The sequence below is a fragment of the Vicia villosa genome, linkage group LG3 (genome assembly GCF_029867415.1).
Source record: "Vicia villosa cultivar HV-30 ecotype Madison, WI linkage group LG3, Vvil1.0, whole genome shotgun sequence".
NCBI classification, from domain to species: Eukaryota; Viridiplantae; Streptophyta; class Magnoliopsida; order Fabales; family Fabaceae; genus Vicia; species Vicia villosa.
This window is the reverse complement of record NC_081182.1, coordinates 214,139,835-214,155,704: the sequence shown is the minus strand read 5'-3', so window position 1 is coordinate 214,155,704 and position 15,870 is coordinate 214,139,835. Positions and strand designations below refer to the sequence as shown.

Genomic DNA, 15,870 nt, shown 5'->3' with positions numbered 1-15,870 from the left:
TTGCGAGATTCAAATTTCAAGTGTTGTCCTTCAAGTGAAGAGTGGGCAAGATCCAAAATAATTTCTGATCTTTTGAAGCCATTCTACAACATTACTAACTTGATCTTCGGATCTTCTTATCCTCCTTCTAATTTGTACTTTGAAGAAATATGGAAGATTGAGTGTCTTTTGAATTCTATTTGATAAGTAAAGGTTCTTTGATTCAAGACATGGCTAAAAAGATGAGGGAAAAGTTTGACAAGTATTGGAGTGAGTATAATATTATCTTGGCTTTTGGTGCTATTCTTGATCCAACAAAAAAATTCAACTTTTTGAATTTTGCATATACAAAAATTGATGAGAACACTAGTGAACTCAAGTACAAAAAGATTAAGGGTGAGTTGTATGAGCTTTATGCGGAATATGTCAAACACGGGAATTCTCCTAATCCTAACTTTTCACAAGTGGTACCTATTTTTGGAGGAGTAAAGGATTCTTCGGCATCCATGTTATATATTTGTGAAGTAAGTGTACATTATTATTGTTATTTCTTTTGATTGGTTTAATTTTAAAATTTAAATTTTTATCAATTTATATGTTTAACTTGTAGGAATTTGAAGAGCATGAGAGTCAAGCAAGTAACAATACTGGAAAATTTGAACTTGATGCTTATTTAGATGAACAATGGTTGCCTCCATCGGTTGGTTTTGATATCTTGGCTTATTGGAGAGAAATGAGTCGTAGATGTCTCAATCTTGCAAGAATGGCATGTGATATAATGAACATTCCAATAACTATAGTGACTTCTGAATATGCTTTTAGTTTTGGCTCTCGAGTTTTAACCAAGTATAGAAGTTCAATGAAAGAGGAATCCGTTCAAGCTTTCATGTGCACACGAAGTTGGTTAGATGGTTTTGAAGGTAAACTTGTTAACTCCGCCTCTATATTATTAGGATATGTTAGGATATATCTAATATTCTTTTGTTCAGATATATGTTAGGATATGTTAGGATATAAATAGAGAAATTATTGTTTGAGATATATCTAGAGAAATTAATATTTTTAGGAGATGTAAATAGTGTTCTTGTATTGGAGGGTATCACTTTTTCTTTTCTAAAACCTTATGCTTTTAATTACAATGTTGGAGGCACTATTATTGACAATAACACTAACAAACATGTATCATTAAAGGTCCTCCTACAATATATGTTCATAATCAATAACTAATATAGCTTGAAAAGATAAAAAAACATTATCTTCCTATATATTATGTCCTCCTACAACACGGTTCACCCCTTTTAAGGAAGAAAATCATGAAACCTCTTGTTGATTTTATTTAACAAATTATTTTATTGTTTTGTAGAATTTGATAATGACATTAAAGTTAATCATTATGTTGGGTTTGGAAGTGGACAAGCATCCAACACATTTGAGAATTCGAATGCCGTTGAAGAAAACTCAAGTGACATTGCGAGTCGAGTCAAAATTTGAACAAAGTTATTTTGTGTTATCATGAATATTTGAAAATTAAAACTTGTTGTATTTTGGATATTTGAATTAAGTCAACGTGTTGTTTTATATTTTAATTGTTAACATATATGGATTATTTAGAAATTCACACACACACGCACACGCACACGCGCCCACACACACACACACACAACACACACACACACACACACACACACACACACACACGGGCCCGTATTAGGTATTATATTTTAATTGTTAACCTAATATAAAAGAAAGAAGAATTTTATTTAAATGGGTCCGTTTAGCGTCTGGGTCCGGGTAGCCCGCAGCCCAGCCAGAGCTGGGTCTAGGTAGTAAAATAAGAGCCCATTTAATTATGGGTATTTTGGGCCCGGCCCTGAAAGGCCCGAGGTCCGCATGGGCCAGTCCCGTTAGGACCGAGTAGCCATATTGACAGCTCTATGTGAAATGAATCTATAAAGAATAATATATTTTTACTTCTAGTTTTTAATTAGTAATAATTTATTATATTTTTTTAAATAAATATTTACAATATAAAAATAAAATAATTTTTGGGCTAATAAATAATTATTTATTTCGTTGGGTGTTTATATAAAAATTGTAAAGTAGTTAAAGTAATATATGGATCTTTTACTTTAAACTAAAAAAACTTGCTTAACTTATAATAATAGATAATTTATTAATTCACCATGATAGACCAATAAATATACTTTAATATCTTAACCTTCACCTATATATAAACACGATATCCTCGTACAATTTAAATCACAATCCAAATGTGTTGATATCAAAACAAGTAAACATTGGCTTTGATATAAACAATCATTAATTAGTAATGGTTGAACTCTAGGAGCTTTGGATGACTCTATCATGGAAAACAGACATGGAAATAACAACATGCTCATCATTTTCAGACATTCTTGTAATTTCTAATATCTCCATTTTCTTTTTCATTTCTTTGCTTTGCCCCCAAAGTACCGCGTAGAGACCGCAAATAATCACCACTGCTCCAAGCATGCTATGAAATTAATTTCCATAATGTTAATTGTAAATATACTGATGGTTGAAAAACAAACTAAAAAACATGAATTGATAGAAGTTTATTAGGTGAACTGAGATTTATAATATACCTTCCCAAATATAATTTCTCGTTCAATATCAAATAAGAAGCTATAACTACAAGTAAGAGTTGAAAAGGACTGAAAAGAGACGTAAATACAGGGCCCCTCTTCTTTATGCACCAGGCCATAGCGATAACAACTAATCCAGACGCCACAATTCCCTGCATAAATATTCACTCACATTTAAAAACTTCCTTTTACTAAATATTTACTCCATATGTTCCTATTTATAAACAAAAATTTATTGTTTGTATTCATCGAATAACTAATGTATTATATAGGGGACGTATCATATGAAAATGTCATTTTTATGTGAGAACATGAGAATGAATATGAACCATTATATTTTAAAATAAACAGTAGAGATTATGTGTCATTCTTTTTTTCTCTTTCCTCCATCATTTATTTTAATAATGGAGGAGAGATGAAAAAATTCAATGGTTCATATTCATTCTCGTGTTCTCACATAAAAATGATATTCTCATATGATACGTCTTTTAAATACGTCCAAATATAGGTTAAATTACTCACTAGGTCCTTTAAGTTATTTAATTGTAACAGTTTGATCCTTCATGTTTTTTTTGTAACAATTTGATCCTTTTGGGTGATAACTGTCTTCTTTTTCTCTCATTTTAATCATTTAGAAATGTTGACTGTTGTGTTTTTGGAAGCACTTCATCATTCTTATATCCCTCAAAATAGTTGCATCCACAATTATCACATTTTCTCGGTTAAAAAAGGATAATGATGCACACATTTGATAACATAAAGGACCTAGTTGTAGCGAAACTAACATGAAGGACCAAACTGTTACAATTAAATAACTTAAAGGACCTTGTGAGTAATTTAACCTCCAAATATATTAATTATTCAATGTATATAAATTAAAATTTTCTTACAAATAGGACCAGAGAGGTAATACTAAGTTACTACTAGCATACCGAAAAAACAACAGTGAAAATCCTGAGGTTGTTCTCTAGCTTCCATTGGCTCCAATCTTTTTCAACTATGAGAGCAATAACAGTTGCTTGAATGGCTCCCATTATGGATATTAAAGCTGCACTTGAGCGAGGACTTGGGTATTCCTCATTCAACTTAGCCTGTGTCATGTAAAAGAGAATGGTAACTACAATCACATAAAACCATTTATGCATATAGACAACTACTTGTGTGTACATCAACGAATGAATGAATAAACTAACCTGAATAATATACCACAAAGAATAAGAGCAACTACTTGCTATTGCACATGAAATACCCAACACTTTTTTACGAAGGTCAGTATGGTGAGTTGTCATTTGCTCATTTTGGTTGTGATGTGGATGTAAAAGGTTGATATTGGAAGACAAAATATGAATTTCTACACCTTTAAAAAATATTATCAACATTGCACCACTAAATCCCATTATTGTTCCTATCACTTTCGCCTTTCCTTCCACAACCTTTAAATTGAATTTATCCATTCTATGAAAACCAAAAAGTAAAATATGTTAATATATTTTATTTTTAAAAAAATTGTTTTGCAAGACATATTTGTGGTGTATGAAAACTATGTCATTGTTGCTTGAAAAATCTAGTAATAACCAAATAATAGTGAATTATAAAAATTAAAAGAATAATATAAGGCAATTACCCAAAACATATAGCCATGAGGAAGGTAATGGATGGAATTAGGTTAACAACGACCAACATAAATGTTGCTGACGTCAAAGCTAGACCCTCAAGATAAAGATTTAGATACAAACTTCCCCTAAAATATTGCATATCAATGTAAAGTTAGGCATTGATAATATAAATAATTAAAGAGAATACTTGTATAACATGTCACATACCCAAACAGTCCACATAGAAATGTCTTAAAAATCACACTCCAAGTAATTTTTTCCCTATTCTTCCTGTAAAAAAGGCCAAATTATTCAAGCTTAGTTGTGTTAATTTCTCTTGTTGAATTTCTAATAATAATAATAATAATAATAATAATAATAAAAATAATAATAATAATAATTATAAAGTGGTAAAAGTAACCTATCATAAATAAGAGCAATTGGAATAGTGAAAGCAGATGCAAAAATGAGGCGATATGTTGCGGCTACTCTCATGCTCATTCCATCATTTATTGCTAGCTTGTATATTATAGCCATCGCTCCAAATGCAATTTGTACAAACACCATTAGCACTTCTGGTTTTATCCTCTGCCATATACTACTAATGTCTCTCATCTTCACTATTAATGTTGGTTGTGTTTTATTGAGAAAGTGGTGTTATGTAAAATGTTACTCAAAAACAATACATTTATAAGCTGATTTAACTACTATATTTTTCCATATATATATATATATATATATATATATATATATATATATATATATATATATATATATATATATATATATATATATATATATATATATATATATAAATAATATTTATTATATATAATAAATTATGTATATGTTAATTATATATAATGTGAATTATGTATATGTTAAGTATATATATATATATATATATATATATATATATATATATATATATATATATTAATTATATATATGATATATAAGCATTAATATATATTAATTGTATATATAATAATATCCCTCCTCTAATTATATATAATGAATTATAACTCACATATATCGATCTTTATATATAAAGATATATATAATTGTCATATATTGATTTTTATATATGAAAATTCACATATATCAATCTTTATATATAAATATATATATAATTATATATAATTCATATATATATATATATATATATATATATATATATATATATATATATATATATATATATATATATATATATATATATATATATATATATATATATATATATATATATATATATATATATATATATATATAAACATATATATAATTAATATATATTAATGTTTATATATTCATTAAGTACTATATATTAAATATAGTAATAATTCCTTAAAAGACACACGTGTCTGTATCTTTATATTGTTTGCTTATATTAGTTATACCATTCGGATGTCCTATCAGTGCACTTGGCACTTTGAGTGAAATTAAATTTGACATTCCATAATATAAAAATTAGTTAAGTGAAAAATTCAATAGTATAAAGAAAAAATTCTGTTTGATTTGAAAAATTCGCAGGTATACTCGAAAATTTTGGTTGCATTGATATTGGTTTTTCTGAAAATCATCATTGTGTACTTATTTTTTTCGAAATGTTTAAAAAACCCGATAGTGTAAAAGCACTGAATTTATTAAAACGATTAAGTATTTATTGAATTTTTAGATGACATCAAAAAATTTGGTAGTATATTTTTAATGGTTGAGATTTAGAATGAATTTCCTTGATATTTCGAAAAATCTGTTTGACCGTCTCAGTTTTTTCTTCTACTAGATATTTCTAAAAATTTGATATGAAAGTATGAATTTTTATTGAACTTTTTAAAATATTCAGTAGAAATCAGGGACGGATCCAAACATTTCTTATTGTTGTGGCTATGAACTAAGTAGACTGAAAATAAAAAATAATATCATTTAAAGCAGTACATTTATAATGAAATTCATCTATCATACATTTTTTTAAAAATGAGTTAAAATAACATCATTGTTAATTGAAGAGTTGTCTCAAGTTTTGGGAGACTCTCTGTTATATCATCCATTTTTATGATTAATAGTGGTTTAACCACAAACAAAACAAATCGCGGTCTTATGTAAGCACGATTTTATCGTTACAAATATTTTATGAGACCATATTTAGTTATCGTTTAACTGTAATAAATTTTGGACCATGTACATTAGTCTGTCTTAAAAAAAAAGATAAAAGAATATGGGAAAATTTTTAGATGAGTCATAGTAAAGAATTTCGATTTTTTTAGTTCATTTTGAGTTATTTACCCGGACCGAGTTTGAGTTATCTATTTGAACCAAATTGTTTGCGAACTTTAATCAAGTCAAGTTTGAGCTAAAAAAGACTCAAGAAATTTGAGTTGGGTTTCAAATTATATCAATACTTATCGAGTCGAGCCTAGCTAAACTAGATTTGACTCAGCTCGACTCGTTCTTAAGACATATATATATATATATATATATATATATATATATATATATATATATATATATACTGGTCAAAAAGTACAATTGTCTGATTTCTCCTTATAAAGGAAGGGAGATTAAGAGGCCTTTGTAGGTGTATAACTCGCTTTTGTGGCGAGGGCCTTCTCACGGCGACAAGAAACCCCGTGTGGTGGTTGTTAAGGTGGATTTAAGGACCAACTCACATGATGTGAGATGACTTGCTCGTGCCTAACATTGCTTGATTGCAGTCAGACAATAAGATTAGTCGGTGGTTATGGTTGCGAGGAGCGTGATGCTCTTGAAGGTCGTGTAAGTTAGGTATGATTAAGAGTTTGTAAGTTATCCTCCCTTTTCCTCCTCTTTGGGGTATGATATTTATGCGTTATATGTATATTGTTAAAACTAATATTTTAAAATGTGTATGCCATGTCTAAAACACCCTAGGAAAATCTATCTCACTTATAGGAATTAGGACGTAGTACTCTTTGTGACATACACATGTTTTATATGGTTTCTAAATGTTTTCTATGCATTATGACATGATTGCATTACATGTATGCTCATACTTGCACTTGACAAATCATACCATGGCTAAAACTTCTTTCGTTTCTCCTATACATGCTTATGTGACATTTACCGTGCCATCCTACTTGCTCATCCATATTTATAAAATTATGATATAATTTGTGAGAGCATGTCATATGACCTATTCTTGTTATAATGATTGATACCTTGATGACATGTTTACCAAGTCTTTTTTTTATATGTTATGCTTGATGAATCCTATAAGAATGTTTCCATAACTAGACTTATATGAAGATTAATGTTATTTGTTTGCATGTCCATTTGCATCTTTTTTATCGCCTTTTTTATTATGACAAAAGGGGTGAAGTATACTCTCAATGAGAGGGTATATACTCTAACTAATTTAGGGGGAGTGTTATCACTCGAAAATACTTATTCTTTGTTTCTTTTACCACGTTCCCTGAGAGATGCGTCATCATCATAAAAAATGGGAAGAATATAGAACCTTGTTTTGCAGGTATTAGATCTTTGTTTTGATGATGACAACTTCGAAGTACATAAAAGACACTTAGCATATTGAATATGCAACAAAGTTTTGCCTTAACTATAAAAGAACACAATAGATAAATCATCAGGATATATACAACAAGTCCTTGACTGTATAGTACATAAAAAATACTCATCATAATAGAGATGCGGTACGATGACAACTGTAAAGGATCAGAAAGAGAACATTCAGCATAGTAAAGATGCAATAACAAAAGTCAACCAATATACTCTAAACAGTTAAAGATGCAAGTCATGGGTTTGATCAAGGATGACGAAGTTTCAAACATCAACAAAGGTTGTTCAGAAAAAGGTAAACAGACAAATTACATCAAAAGCATAATAATATCTCAAGCAAGTGTTAACACAACGAAGACATCAGACACGGGCTTACAGAAGTTACCCCAATTTAGTAAGTGAGCGGAACTTTTGTAAAAGCAAAAGTTATTTCTTTATAAGTAAATGGCTATAAACGCGCGCGCGCACACGCACACACACTTAAAACTTTTTTATAATTTTTTTGAAAATAAAATACCTTGAAAAGATATATAGAAGTTGCTTAGAAAGTGTTGGGAACATTCAAAGAGCCAGAAAAATTATTTTGACTAGATCTAATCAGTAAGCATAAAGTGTCAATCGTTTAGATTGGCGCGTTCTTGAGAAACAAAGAAATTTGAATGTACACAAACAATTAAAAATAACTATATATCAATTATTACCTATTTTGAAAAATAGACCAGTTATTTTTAAATGAGATAATCGATTGATAACAATCAAATTTTATTTAATGTTGTTTCCTTTTTTGGAGGATTTAAAGCCTATAAATAGAGGTCTAATTTCTTGGTTCAAATCATCCAGAAGACATAAAGCCATCTCTGGAAGTCAATAAAAGCTACACACATACACACATACACACACACACACACACTCTCTCTCTCTAAGGTTTCTCTGTCACTTTCTCTCACTAGTTATTATAGCCATATGCTTTTGTGAAGAACGTTCTTTTGTGAGTGAGGTGTCTATGTAATTCTAGATGGGTAGAAATGTGTAAAGTTATTCAAGGTTGTTATTCATGCACCTTGGATGTACACTGTCCATTTAGAGATAAAAATATGTGGTTAGATGCTAAACCTGTTAAAAGATTTGGTTGGGGATAAAGTGACCAGTTCTTAATATTTAGTTAGGTTGAAGATCCTTATTATGGTTGAACTTTCCTTAAAGCTATTATAAAGCCTTGAAAATTTGAAGGATGAAGTTCTTCAATATTGATGAACTTATCATTAGGTTCATGGTTAGTGCGCATAAAACCATAGGTTAGAAGATCAGCCTGTTAAAAACTCAAAAGGTTAATGGTTATCTTGTTAAATCATATTGAACTTAAATATTTTGTGGAGAGAAGTCTTACCACTTCAATCTACCGTTAGAAAGGAAGCTTGACCACTTTAGTCTCAACATTTTAATGGAGAAGACGCAATCGATCATATCCTTTGTCTTGTATAAACATGGTTGTAAATCAACCACCATTTTCTTGAATAAAGGGGTTCGTGAGCGTCACCTACTAAAAGCTCTTAAGTACATAATAGAAATTCTCAAGACCAATTCCCGGGGAGAGGAGTAGGCCTCTTATTTATGACCAAACCTCTATACATCGTGGTGTTATTATTTTCCCTTAAACTTTTTATTTTCAGCACTCTATTTTCAAAATACTTTTTATATTCTGCTGCTAGGTCTAAGAAAAACTTTTTTAAACTCTGATAGATCTTAGGAAAAAATTTCAAAATCAAGTTTTTCTAAACCACACAATTCACCCTCCCTCTTGTGTGTGAAATCTCAAGTCTAACACAAGATGCATAAAGCGTTGTACGAGCTTAAGCATGCTCTAAGAGCTTGGAATCTAGAAATTGATTCATTTTTTAAGTGTCAAGGATTCAAAAAATGTGAAATGGAGCATGGTTTGTATGTTTAGCATACTTCTGATGACAATGTGATTTTGATGTGTCTTTATGTAGATGACATACTTTTGACAGAGAGTTGTACTTTTGAGATAAATAAGTTCAAAGAGGTGCTGATGGATGCTTTTGATATGAGTGACCTTGGAAACATGGTATATATTTTAGTCATGGAGATTTACACTCTAAGAAGGTAATCATTGTGCACCAACTAAAATATGAGTTTGAGTTGCTGAAGAGTTTGTGCTGATGAATTGTAAGCTTGAAGTCACACTTACAAAGACAAACCATAAACTTGACTCTGATGTCGATGTAACACCAGGTCTGACATATGATATACAGTTGGAATGATAAGCAGGTTTATGAGTAAGCCAAAGTAGTCTCATTACCAAATTGAAGTCATGATACTCAAGTATGTAAATGAGGTTATGAGGCATGGAATTTTGTTTCTATATGGAGTGTTAAACGATGTTGAGTTGATATATTATTCGGACTCTGACTGGTGTGGGCACAAAGTTGGCAAAAGAAGAACTATAGGATACATGTTTATATATTTGATAGTTCCCATTTCATGAAGTTCCAAAAAACAACCAATGGTTGCACTGTCAACATGTAAGGCTAAGTACATTGTTGGGGCTCTGTAAGCTTGTCATGTTGTTTGACTGAAGAATTTGCTGAAGGAGTTGAAGTTCAAGGAGAGCAATCCATTCAAATTGATGATAGACAACAAATCTTCAATAAGTCTTGCCAATAATCCAGTGTTGCATGGGAGAAACAAGCATATAGATACAAAGTTTCACTTTATGCAAAATCAATTTCATAATTGAAAGTTTAAAGTTGTTCACTGTAGCACCCAGAAATAACTTACAGACGTGATGACCAAGGTAATCAAAACTGAACACTTTTGAAGGATGAAATTGATGTTATTAATTTTTAGTCTTAAATATAAATTAACGATGTTGAAATGTAATTCACATTCAAGTTTTAGCATTTCATTTGCATTTAGATCTGAGTTATACACTAACTGCTAGTTATATTTGTAATAGATTACTCAACTATGGAAAACAAAAGCTGAATCAGACTTTTTCGTTCAGTTACATTTTTTTTTTTTTTTGCTTAAAAAAACTATTTATATATTTATTTATTTTCACATAATAATTATTCAACTATGGAAAACAAAATCTGAATCAGACTTTTTCGTTCTTCTTCTTCATCCCCTCTCTCTCTCTCTCCACCCACCGCACATGCATCAGGTATGTTCTCTCTGCATTCTAATTTTCATGTTCTTAGTTTTCAACTTTCAATTTTAAGTTCTGTAACACTTGTGATTTGATTCAAATTTTTAATCAAAAAATTAGCAGAAAATTTTGAACTTTATTGTGTTTTGGATCTTTGACTTCACTTCAAGATTTTTGAATTGCTGTTGTAGATTTGAAGTTTCTCTTTTTTGTTTTAGAATTTTTTTAGGGTTTTTTATGTTGAGTTTGTAGGTTTTATGATCTTAGGTTCTGTTACTTCTTTTGTTGAAGATCTGATATGGTTATCTGAACACCAAACACTACACTGACACGTAAATATCGGTAATAATTTGAGAAAATCAAAGTGATTGTGAGTATGTTTGGTTCTGCGGTGAAAAAAATTGATTTTGAGTGAATTGATTCCGTCTGGTTAAAAGTGAGTTGATGTAAAGTGATTTATGTTTGGATAATTTTATGCAAAATCGTGTTGAATAGTAGATTTCAATATTTAAACTCAAAAGCTACCAGTTCTAGTAGAATCAATTTTGAAAGCAAAATCAATTCTACTTTAGAAGAATCAAACACCTCAAAATCAATTCTACATCTCTGGAATTGATTTGATTTTGGCTCTTCCAAAAGCTAAACCAAACGTAAACTATGTTTTGTCTGTGCCGGACATGGAACTCGTATTCGAAAATTTGGATTTGGTATTCACGCAGTCAGACAATTTGTAACCGGGTCCTGATTGTGTGAGTGCACGCAGTTTGTAACTTAAGGGAATCTTGATCCGATATTCTATCTGATGTGTCTGTCGGCGTGGCGTGACTGCACGGAATCTGGATCCCCGAGTCGATGCTTCATATCATTTGATTGAGGAGTTTTATTTATTTATTTATATATCCATGTTGCTTGTTGTTATTTCTTACTATGTTAACCTTATTATACTTTAGTAGTATTTGTTTCTTTACTAAAAGAATATTTGCCTTTTTTTCCATATGAATAGTCAAGTTGGTCCCTTGGCAAGAATGAAGAGTTTTGTTTATGATTTACTTAGCTGAAGGTTTGTGTTGGTAACCTCGGATGTTTTGATTTTGCAGCCGGCGATTTTCGAGAACTTCGCTTGGTTTTGCTTATTACGTTAACGGCTTTTGTTTGAGACAAGACTTGAAGATTTTGGTTTGTTTGTTTGTTTGTTTTTTATGATAACGACATATCGGTGTTTTCCGAGATTTAACATCTGAGACATAGAGAGAAGCAAATTTTATGATCTGCGGTTCTGTCATTTGAGTGGAGTTGGTTGCGATTTGATACGGGATATATTTATTGAACCGCCGGTCGTCAATGGATTCGATTCAAAATAAAGTTCACTACTGTTGTGTTTCTAAAGGTAAGCACGTCCTGTATGCATATAGTGGCGGAAGTGAAGAAGTTGAGAAAGTCGCGGCCCTGTGCTTGGAGGCGGCACCTTCTTTTCACAGGTGGTATTTTGAGACAATAGGTAAAAGGACTTACGAATTTCTAATGGAAGATGGATATGTTTACTTTGCGATTGTCGATGAAGGTATTGGTAACTTGGTAGTTCTTCGGTTTTTGGAACACGTTAGAGATGAATTCAGAAAGGTAGCTAGAAAAGGTTCAAGGGGATTTTCGTCAAGCATGAATTCGATTAACATTCAAGAGAAACTGGTTCCTGTCATTCGCAATCTGATCACTTCGTTAGAGAATGTCTCGCGTAGTGGTAGTAATTGGAGAGACGAAGCTTCCTACGACGGTCTGTCTCCGTCACCAAACAATTTGAACGGCCAAATCGAAGGCGCTGTTTCAACAAAAGCCCCTTTATTAGGAAAATCGAGCAAACCAGAGAAAAAGAAAGTAAAGGATCACGTGATTGTAATGAGAGATGTTGAGTTAGAGGAGCATCGAAAATCTACGGATAGAGGGGTAAGGGCTGATTCAGGAAATCTGGACGGTATTAGCCAAGGCGGCGCAGGTGCATCTACTTCTCTGCAAAAGGATATCGGTTCAACGAGAATGAGACAAGCCCCTCATAACGTTCGTAAGAAATGGTGGCGCCAAGTACGTATTGTTCTAGCTATTGATGCAGCTGTATGTATTATATTATTTGTCATCTGGTTAGTAGTATGCCGCGGTATATCCTGCATTCGATAGAATTCAAATTCAAACCTCTTACGCGACTCTGAATTTGATCGTTTTTCTGTGCGTGATCGATCAACAACAGAAATTAGTTTCTTTAGTGGAGAATGTAGTTGGAGAAAATCACACATTTGTCATGTTAGTAAGATCTATTTTTAGGCATGTGTTTCTGGTTTATTCAATACTATATGAGTTTTTTAATTATAGATGTTTATGTACAGTTTCATCACTTTTAAAAATTTGTACTTGTATATGAATTTTGAGAAGATTTTAAAGGTTTGGCCTGTTTCTGTATTTTTCTTCATACATACAAGCATGTAGATATGGTTGGTAATTTTTTTTTTTCTCTGCGAAGTGCTAATAACTACTATAAACTCACATGAATATCACGATTCGAACTCTGATGGCTTCTAATTTAGTAATATCGACTCTTATTAGTTGAATTAGGATTTGCAAAAAAACACGGTTTGAACTCTGATGGCTTCTAATTTAGTAATATCGACTCTTATTAGTTGAATTAGGATTTGCAAAAAAACACGGTTCGAACTCTGATGGCTTCTAATTTAGTAATATCGACTCTTATTAGTTGAATTAGGATTTGCAAAAAAACATGGTTTGAACTCTGATGGCTTCTAATTTAGTAATATCGACTCTTATTAGTTGAATTAGGATTTGCAAAAAAACACGGTTCGAACTCTGATGGTTTCTAATTTAGTAATATCGACTCTTATTAGTTGAATTAGGATTTGAAAAAAAACAGTTGCTTTCTAATATTGAGATTGTAGTCTTCAGATATTTTCAAGTTTTATCCACATATGTACAAATACTCTGAATACGACCCTACCACTGATTTCCTGACACTGGTAATAATTTAAAAAATTAATTAATTAATTAATTAAAAAATTAATTAATTAATTAATTAAACGGAATCACAAACGTGAGTACAAGTGTTTAATTATGACATGAACAAAGAAATGTTTAATTCCGACATGAACAAAGACAATTCAGACATGAGCAAAGACACTAATGTTTTAAGAGATGTCGGTGCTACATCGCAAAATAATTATAACAAATATGCATTAAGTTTTTTTTCTTTGAAAGTTTCATCAAAAGAAGGAAAATTGCCGAGTCAAATTTTAGAGAGAGGTTGAAAGATTTGTTGTTGACTAGTTCTCAAAAGACTAAGTCAAATTGATGAATTGAGTAATGATGTTTGGTTTGTCTATTTATTAAATTTAAAACCAAATGTGTCTACTTGAAACATGTTGTCGTGTCTCTTTCATGTTTGGTTTCTAACTCTAAGACTTGGTTTTGCATTCACTTGAATAATTCATAGAAAAAAGTAAGTGGTCATTTTCAATAAAAGTATTCACATTTTATTTACATTTACTAAAAGTCTTAAATTTGGCATAACCAAAATCAATTGATGCTATCTTAATGCTAATGATTTCAATTAAAGTTAAGTGTCTTAAGAAAGTCAACATCCTGGTTTAATTCAAGTTTTTCTAGGTCTTTTAAAAGTGTCAATCTTGAATGGTTTAGTGAATAAGAATGTCAAAAGCTTTTCAGTTGAATAATAGGTCACCTTAACATTTCTTTGTTTGTTCTTTAATAAAATAAAATTTTGTTTCAATGTGTTTACTTCTTCCGTATAGCATAGGAATTTTTGCCGATCAATTATAAATTTATTGTCTAAGAACGGGATCATAGGTTTTCTTACTTTTATCTCAAACTCCTTCAAAATTGAGGCTAGCCACATTGTTTGACAAGCAGCTAGTGAGCATGCTATGTATTCAAATTCATGAGTAAACTACATGTTGCATTTTCGAGCACCGTAATATTGGAGCATTGTAAACTTGAACAAGTACCCTAGTGTGTTCTTTTTTCTTATCTTCACACCAATCTCCATTTGAAAAGCCAACAAGATTCTTGACAAGCTCAGGCAAACTTGAATTGGCAGGAAATAACACTCCATAGTCGAATGTTTGCGCTTTAGGCTCTAACCTTACTTATTAACATACTAATAATTCTTATAGGAAGGTTTTCTTTAATAAGAATACGATTCTGCAAAAGCTGTAAGGAGAAAACAATAACTTTACATAGTGCCCAATTTCTTCAAATATTGGAGAGACCAACTCCACAGGCAAAACCAGATGGTCTGCAGAAACACTACTACAAAAAACACATTTCACCTCGGATGAGAAATGCATTTAACATCGGCTATAGAAGTGAGGTAACGAACGACGACATGAAAAATATCAACTTTACTCCTTGATTTTTAAAACACCGAGGGGAAAATGCTTATGCACATGTGTTCGAACCCTAACTTATGCACTTTTAATATTTTCAAAACTAGTGCATCAAACCTCTCGGTTTATCAGTAACACCGAGCGATAAGATTGATATATTCTTTTAAATTCATTACAAACTACATAATATTTATAAATTAATTGGTTACCCATAATATTACATTGTTTACACTGAAAAATTCTGTAAAATATATAACAATTTTGAATCTGATCCATCGTCATTACTGCTGGTGAAGATCAGATGTTGGATCCTCGTTTCATTGAAATGTCGGTGAGGATAAAATATTATATACAATATATTCCAGATCCCTTTCGCATCTATTTGTTTCTGATGTAAAACAATAAAAGAGTTGGTTAAATAAATGATTATATGATTATTGAAGAACATCGTCAAACTTTTTTTATTATTGAATAACAAAAACCTTAAACACAATTTATTTTCTACTCTTGCAATCCATTGTAGAGAATTTTACCGAATTTTT

General features: G+C 30.9%; 2 protein-coding genes across 2 annotated transcripts; one reads left to right on the top strand and one right to left on the bottom strand.

Annotated features, from left to right (window-relative positions):
- Positions 1-2,319: 2,319 nt before the first annotated feature.
- On the bottom strand, positions 2,320-4,813 carry LOC131659902 (WAT1-related protein At1g25270-like). The gene is made up of 7 exons (XM_058929021.1): positions 4,620-4,813; positions 4,427-4,489; positions 4,228-4,344; positions 3,797-4,058; positions 3,536-3,694; positions 2,604-2,755; positions 2,320-2,491 (listed from the first exon to the last, which is right to left on the bottom strand). The coding sequence occupies exons 1-7, from the start codon at positions 4,811-4,813 to the stop codon at positions 2,320-2,322; spliced, it is 1,119 nt and encodes a 372-aa protein (XP_058785004.1).
- Positions 4,814-10,754: 5,941 nt separating this feature from the next.
- Positions 10,755-13,256, top strand: LOC131593500 (phytolongin Phyl1.1-like). The gene is made up of 2 exons (XM_058866003.1): positions 10,755-10,940; positions 12,023-13,256. Exon 2 carries the CDS (start codon positions 12,267-12,269, stop codon positions 13,092-13,094), a length of 828 nt encoding a protein of 275 aa, XP_058721986.1. The 5' UTR covers positions 10,755-10,940; positions 12,023-12,266; the 3' UTR covers positions 13,095-13,256.
- The last annotated feature ends 2,614 nt before the right edge of the window (positions 13,257-15,870 follow it).

Coding starts and splice junctions, on each gene's coding strand:
- LOC131659902 (XM_058929021.1), bottom strand. CDS start 4,813: ATGAGAGACATTAGTAGTATATGGCAGAGGATAAAACCAGAAGTGCTA. Junction 4,345..4,426: donor TTTCTATGTGGACTGTTTGG/GTATGTGACATG, acceptor GCAATATTTTAG/GGGAAGTTTGTATCTAAATC. Junction 3,695..3,796: donor CTTTGTGGTATATTATTCAG/GTTAGTTTATTC, acceptor TACATGACACAG/GCTAAGTTGAATGAGGAATA.
- LOC131593500 (XM_058866003.1), top strand. CDS start 12,267: ATGGATTCGATTCAAAATAAAGTTCACTACTGTTGTGTTTCTAAAGGT.